This window comes from Nansenia antarctica (genome assembly GCF_963989245.1).
Source record: "Nansenia antarctica genome assembly, chromosome: 11".
NCBI classification, from domain to species: Eukaryota; Metazoa; Chordata; class Actinopteri; order Argentiniformes; family Microstomatidae; genus Nansenia; species Nansenia antarctica.
Window position 1 is genome coordinate 8753654 of NC_137681.1, and position 7500 is coordinate 8761153.

A 7500-nucleotide genomic window follows, 5' to 3' on the forward strand; every position below is an offset into this window, starting at 1 on the left:
CGTCCGTTCTTCCCCGGTGGCGCGTGAATAAGTAACGTGAGAGCTTATGCCCTTTGTCGCAGCAATTCAATCAACCACCAAATCACCCAGCAAGCGACGCGTTTACTCCATTTGCGCGTACGGTGATGGTATGCCGTTTTCACATTTAGTCTAATGAACAGGCTACAGTCAAAACATTAATACAGTCCCTTGAAATGACTGGCCCATATTCACTAAGGCTAATGAAGACACATGTAATGCCTTGCCTGAGCCTAAAATGGACTTCATCATATTCTGAGAATGAAAGGATTTGTTCAGGCAAAGGATGTGCAACACGAGTCTGATTTATTGTCAATATTGAATTTCTCCTTGAAATCTAATTTGATATTTTAAGTAATAGTTGAGTAATCTAACCTGACAATATTATGCATCCTCACAATTACATGCTTGATCTTATTAAATTATCTAGCAATGAATCATTAAGTTCTTCCATTTGACCACTTGTCTCTGTAATATCGTTTTTATAACATCATATATTGTACCCAACTATGTAGGTGACATTGAGTAATGTTTGGCCAAACTATACAACACAGTGATCACAACAACATCTGGAGAGAGGCGGGACAAGACAAAACTCATAATGTTGGAGAGGAGTGATAAAAGGAAAAAAAAATCTGAGAACGAGACATTGGAGAATGATAGAGAATGATAGAGAGAACTTATAACATCGGAGAGGAGTGATAGAGGATAGAAGTCATCCGTAGAACACTGGAGAGGAGAGATAGAGGACAGAACTTACAATGTTGGAGAGTTTGTTGGTCTCATCTGTGTGTGAGCATCATCTGATTACGGCTGTAACCAAAGCGTGTGATTGATAATGAGCACAGATATGAAGCATCTCATGTTAGGTAGCAGAGACTCCTGTTCACTGTGTAATATGATTAGCTTGGGCAAGGCCATTGGGAGGAGTGTGTGTGTTTGTGTGTGTGTGTGTGTGTGTGTGTGTGTGTGTGTGTGTGTGTGTGTGTGTGTGTGTGTCTGTGACAGGCAGGAATCAAAATTGGGTCTCCATCGTGAGAGAGACAGGGTATGCTTTACATCTTAATAGCGGAAATGAACTGTCGGTTTGAAGGTGAAGCGTTTAGATTTGATCTCCTTCAGAATATTTTCCTCTACCATGGCTCTGTGTCTCTCCTCTCCTCTCCTCTCCTCTCCTCTCCTCTCCTCTCCTCTCCTCTCCTCTCCTCTCCTCTCCTCTCCTCTCCTCTCCTCTCCCCTCCCCTCCCCTCCCCTCCCCTCCTCTCCTCTCCTCCCATCCTCTCTCCTTTTGTCAGACACAGTCTGGAGTGATCTGACCTGGTTTTTCCGACTCTGAAACTCCATATTACACTGCCTACTGTCAGATAGAATAAGAACCTGTCTATTACAGTACCCTGTGTAGACGCCATGCTCCGTACGCCTCTGTGTGTCTACCGTTTCTCTGGGTGTTCTCTGCCAGTGGCATTTCTTCATCTGGGATATCAATAAAGTCGATTCATTCCTCTATTCATTCATTGTGTGTAGCAGACGACGTGATCGGTAAAGGGTGTAAGTGGGTTGTGTCTGAGTGTTTGGGTTCTGTCTGATCTGGTTTGAGATTGTGAAATGGTATTTGACAGTTGTTCTTCCACCCTGTGTCATCTGTAGGTGGTGGTGGCGGATGACAGTTACTTAAACGACGTGCAGAGCACAGGTAGGCACGCCGTCACGACTCACGACACGCTCTCCCCTCTTCACGGCCCTCCTCAAGTACTCTCTCTCTCTCTCTCTCTCGACCTCAGCCTTTCCTCTTTATTCCCCCTCTCTCTTTGTTTACTCGCCATCATCCCACCATTCCTCTCTCTCACTCCTCCATCCCTCCGTCCGTATCGACTCACTCCTCATAGTATCACCATCCTCTCCTTCCTCTTATTTTCTCTTAACGTCCCCTTTGTGTTCCCCCCGTAGTTATTGTCCCATCATACATCCCCCTGGTCAGGGGAGGCTGGTGGAGGTAGAAATCTGAGGACAGGCTCATTGTAATGCATGGAACGTAATGAGGAATGGTATCTAACACCACCTCCGTCAGCCTCCCCTGCCACCTGCCACTGATCCATACGTTCACATCTCTTTCTCCTTCCAGCCCATCTTCCTCATGTATTCTCTCTTTCCTCATGTATTCTCTCCATTCCTCCCCCCCTCCCCTGCCTGGCTGCCTCCGTTCTCTCTATCCCAGAGTCTGAGGGCTGTGGTGGGGGTGGGGCTCTGGTTTCACACTGGCGAGGTTCAGCTAACTCATCGTTTTTGGTCTCACTCCAAATGCTAAACCCCCCCCCATACACACTCTGGATTGGGTGAGAAGTGTCTCAATGCCTTGTCTCAAACGAATCATGTGATCTACAAATGGATGAACTATAGGTGGTAACAAAGAAAAACTGGATGTATTCAATGTGATGTATTCAAGATAAAGACAAAGATTAAGTCATATTCAGAACTTGTTTAGATTTCATTGTGTGTAAGATGTGTAATTTTCTCCTTATACATGAATGCATATGTTGTGCATGAACATGCGTGTTTGTATGTGTGCAATAATTTATTGTTGGTAGGTTTTCTGTCTGTATCTTTTTGTGTATGCTTGTACTTAAGTGTGTATTTGTGTGTGTGTGTGTGTGTGTGTGTGTGTGTGTGTGTATGTGTGTGTGTGTGTGTGTGTGTGTGTGTGTGTCTGTATTCCGAGGCTGCTGCCACACGCACCCACCCCCCATACGGTGCAGGAGTGTGAACCGTGTCAAATAGACATTGTGGCGGGGAAATGGATTATGGGAGCTAAGAGAATGAGTGTTCCCATGGTGATGGGCAGAGTGTGGCTGTTGTAGCATTTAGTGTGGCTGTGTTAGAGATGAGAGCGCCATGTGTGAGTCTGAAGGAGGTGGTCGGTGCTTTGGGCGAACAACATGATGTCTGCTGCAATGGTCATGGTTGATTCCCTATCAGTGCTATTGGGAGGGGGAGAGGGGAGGGAGAAAGAGGGAGAAGAGGGAGAGGGAGAAGAGATTAGTGCAGAAGAGGAGAGAAAGGAGGGAATAGGATAGGAAATGGAAGCAGGGGATCAGGAAAGAGGAAGTAAAGTGGGGTGAGGAGTGATTTGTGTTTTCTAAATGACTGTCGCTTATGCCCTTTAGAGAAGAGAGAAGGTCAGAGATTTGATAGATGTGGGTATGTGTCGGAGATGACTATAGACTGAATATATATATAGTCTTAAGATATATACTCTTCTAGAGAAACATCACCATCTAAGATGGCATTCAGATGATTTAAAGGTAGACTGCGATACGAACTAGCCACGAAATAGCAGGGGGACTAAATGGTAAACGGACTGCACTTACGTATATAGCACCTTTATCCAAAACTCTTTACAACGGCCTCTCATTCACCCATTCACACACACATTCACACACCAATGGCGGCAAGCTACCATGCAAGGCGCCGGCCCGCTCTCTGGGAGCAATTTGGGGTTCAGTGTCTTGCCCAAGGACACTTCGACATGTGGCCAGCCAGGGCCGAGCCGTCGATCTGCCAACCTCATTAAACGCCGGCTCTACCTCCTGCGCCATAGCCGCCCCTGGACTACCAGCATAGCTACTGTAGTCTTGTTTATTTATTGTCACACAACTATCAGGTTGCACTTACGTGATTGCACTCCTACGAAATCCCTACTGCGTGAACCACCTTGCGTGGATGAATCTGAAACATCCCTGAAGTCATCCATGGTAATTTCACATCGCTGAGTATACCTTTAAGGTTGTCTTTCAGAACTAAGCAAATAAAATAAACATGATTTACTCACATCGCGAGGCGCATTCAAATCAACTTTTTAAGTGATTTCATTCACTTCCATCAGCACATTTTACAATTGTTAAAACATAATCTCATATCCCTGTGACTTTATGGACTGCATTCATTCTGTGTGATTGATTGACAGCAGATACGACCAATGGGACTGAGTTTGGGCCATATTCATTATCACAGGGATTTAAAAGTGGATATAGTTTCCCCGTGAAGGTGTTGCCAGTGTAAGAGTAGATATGAAATATGTTTTCAACATCATAAAAGGAGACCTGACCCTCTTCATAAACCACAAACACGCCTACCTTCTAAAGTCAGGGGGGAGTCGGATATTGTCAGTGCTGACCGCACACTCCATCTGTGTCACGGCCCAGAATCCATCCTCAAGGCTCATTGTAGACATACACACTTCCTGTTTATAGACTCACTGGCCATTCCTAAGTAACACTCAAGCTTCCCCTTCACCTCGTAGTAAAAGCTCCATGAGGAAAAGCCCTCCTTTCCTAAAACACAAAAAATGTTTCCAATCCTCTCTGGGATGTCTGGAAGGTTCTGTCTTCTCTCTGTATACCTCACTCCTTCTCTCTGTATACCTCACTCCTTCTCCGTCCTGAGACAGGACGAGGTGGGGACCGGCAGTCTCAGCATCCAGAGTAAATGGACTGACTTAATATAGCGCCTTTATCCAAAGCGCCTCTCATTCAACCGTTCACACACACATTCACACACCAATGGCGGCAAGCTACCATGCAAGGCGCCGGCCTTGCTCACTGGGAGCAATTTTGGGGTTCAGTGTCTTGCCCAAGGACACTTTGACATGTGGCCAGCCGGGGCTTGAACCGCCGATCTGCCGACCTCGCGATCATTAGACAGCAGCTCTACCTACTGCGCCACAGCCGCCCCAGAGTCACGTCCACACCGCCGTATCGTCTTCAGCTCAGTGTCACACAGCTTCTGTAGTTCTGTAGTCTCTAAATGAAGTACCTCCTCCAGCTGTGTCTCTCCCATTCAGTTCCATTATGTCTTGCTCCAGACTCTCCAGGCAGGACTTCATCGCCATCAGCTTTGGCTCCATGCAGACGTGGCAGGTCACTACTCCAGGTTCTGCACGGCTGTTGGCACAGCCTGACTACTTGAACTGAGCAGCCATCTTAGAAATTAACGTTTGAAGAAATTAAATTGCCCTCTTGAGGACACTGACACAGGGCTGTGCTATTCCAGTATCCACTGATCCACAGATCATGCAGAAGTTGTGTCCACATGGAGTGGATACTGGGTCAGTGAACACATCCCGACAGATAGAGCACTGGAACTTTCCTTCAGACAGGAGACTGGAGATGGACGCCATTTCTGGAACACAAGAAAAGAGAAAGTCAGCGTTTAAGTTATTAAGTAACTGAGGTCTTATGATGTGAACCTGTCTGGTGATCAGGTCTTATGATGTGAACCTGTCTGGTGATCAGGTCTTATGATGTGAACCTGTCTGGTGATCAGGTCTTATGATGTGAACCTGTCTGGTGATCAGGTCTTATGATGTGAACCTGTCTGGTGATCAGGTCTTATGATGTGAACCTGTCTGGTGACCAGCGGTTCAACTGGGCTGGAATCAGCAGGATCTGAGCTAAATGACAAGTGAAGAGCAAGCAAAATAAGTCAGATGACAATGATGTGGTGATGTGATGTGAGGAGGTGAAAAGCAGAGAATAATCCTTCTAGAAGCTTACCTCAGTGTGGGTTTCTCCTCCCTCACTCTCTCTGGATGAAAGAACAACTCTGTGTCAGTGTGAGAGTTACCTGGTGAGAAAGCAGCTGTCTCCAGGTCACCTAGGTGACTTCACTTAACCCCTCCCTGTTTGGTTTCCTGCTGCTTACAGGGATCATCTATGCCTGTCTAATAATTGATGATTCTTAAATATGTAATGTCTGTTTTGAGATACCCTTGACAGGCACATGTTACCAACCAAGCGACAATCACACCTGATTGAACTAATCAAGAGTTTGAAGATAAAGTGTTTATCATCCTCTGTGGCCAGGAAAAAAAATATTGTTTTGCAGGCTTGCTTTCTGGGGGTGTACAGTTGGGTAATTACAACTCTTGCCGTATGTATTTGTTCTTGTTTTAATGCCTCAAATGTACGGAGCCCCCCTGCGGTCACATGGTAGAAAAACAATATTTGATGTGTGAATCCGTTCCCTCGGTTTTGTAATCCGTTCCCTCTGTTTAGTAATTCGTTAGGGTTAAGGGCTCTGCACACAGCGTGCGATTTCTATTGCGCGTCAACATTCCATTTTGAAGTTTGAATGGAAGTCTATGAGAACATCGCATCTCAACACACACGGCCCCGATTTTAATGCACGGCGAAAATTCTATTCCATTCATTTTGAATGGGACAAAGCACACGGCGTGCGAGTTTTGTCGCACTGTCAAATTTTGCAAATGTTACATAAAAGCATATCGACGTTAACGTTGCTACTCACCCATTTTCGTTTGTCTCCTTTCGTTGATGAGATGTTAAGTGACCGTTATTCTAGAACGAACTGTACTAGATACGAACATCACCATCAGCCAGCCACTACACTTATATAGCCCACAGCTAGAATCCATGTGGAGAATCCATTTATTTGTTGAGTGTTGTTGTTGTGCTAAATGCTCCCATGTATTTTCCCATCAAACACTACAAGTCCCAGCAGTCTAGAGGACAATTGCGGCAACATCCGGCCGCCATCTTTTCAGAACATGTACAGAACATGGTACACCCCCTAAATCAGGGGACCCACATATTTTATCACAATATGTCCAGTTGTATCTTGTAGAAATTGTGGAAGCAAGGCAAGCAATATTGGTAGAGCCTATTGTAATCAGCCTGCCTGGTCCGACTACGTAACAATTGAGAATGGAATGTTGAGGTGCAACAGAAATTGCATCGCACGCTGTGTGCATAGGGATGCGATTTTTTATGATTTTCTCATAGACTTCAATGGTGTGAGTTGAAAATGGAATTTTGCGGCGCAACAAAATCGCATCGCACGCCGTGTGCGTTGCAATGGAATGCTGTCGCGCAACAGAAATCGCACGCTGTGTGCAGAGCGTTAACGATGAATTGAGAATCAAGGACCCCAATTGAAATAAGCCAGTGGCTTTCTTGGGTTTTTATCCTATTAGTTGACCTTGTATGTAATATGTACTTTCATGTACCTACTTCTGCAAATCTTCTAATAAAGTTTTCAATCAATCAATCAATCAAGAGCCCTATAGACTTCAATGGTGTGAGTTGAAAATGGAATTTTGCGGCGCAACAAAATCGCATCGCACGCCGTGTGCGTTGCAATGGAATGCTGTCGCGCAACAGAAATCGCACGCTGTGTGCAGAGCCTTAACCCTAACCATAACCATAACCATAAACCTAACAAATTACTAAACCGAGGGAACGGATTCACACATCAAATATTTTTTTCCTACCATGTGACCCCAGGGGGGCCCTGTACAAATATAAAGCACTTTGAGCTGCATTTTAGATATGAAAGGTGCTATACAAATAATGTTTATTATGATTATGATTATGATTATTATTAGTGTAAGCAGGTGTGTTTCTGCTGAACACTCTGTGGCTTGCCAGGCCCAGGGATGGTGACTACCCCTATGGAGTAAGGGCGGTG

At 45.3% G+C, this 7500-nt stretch overlaps 1 protein-coding gene across 1 annotated transcript in view; it reads left to right on the top strand.

Moving 5' to 3' along the window:
* The window catches only part of LOC308167545 (neurotrypsin), a gene marked incomplete at both ends in the record, with an annotated part of 23524 nt that overhangs the window by 4787 nt on the left and 11237 nt on the right, over positions 1 to 7500 (top strand). Inside the window, one exon of the mRNA XM_080541962.1 lies at positions 1669 to 1711. Within this exon, the coding sequence (XP_080398088.1) occupies positions 1669 to 1711 (43 nt within the window). The remainder of the gene's footprint in view (positions 1 to 1668; positions 1712 to 7500) is intronic.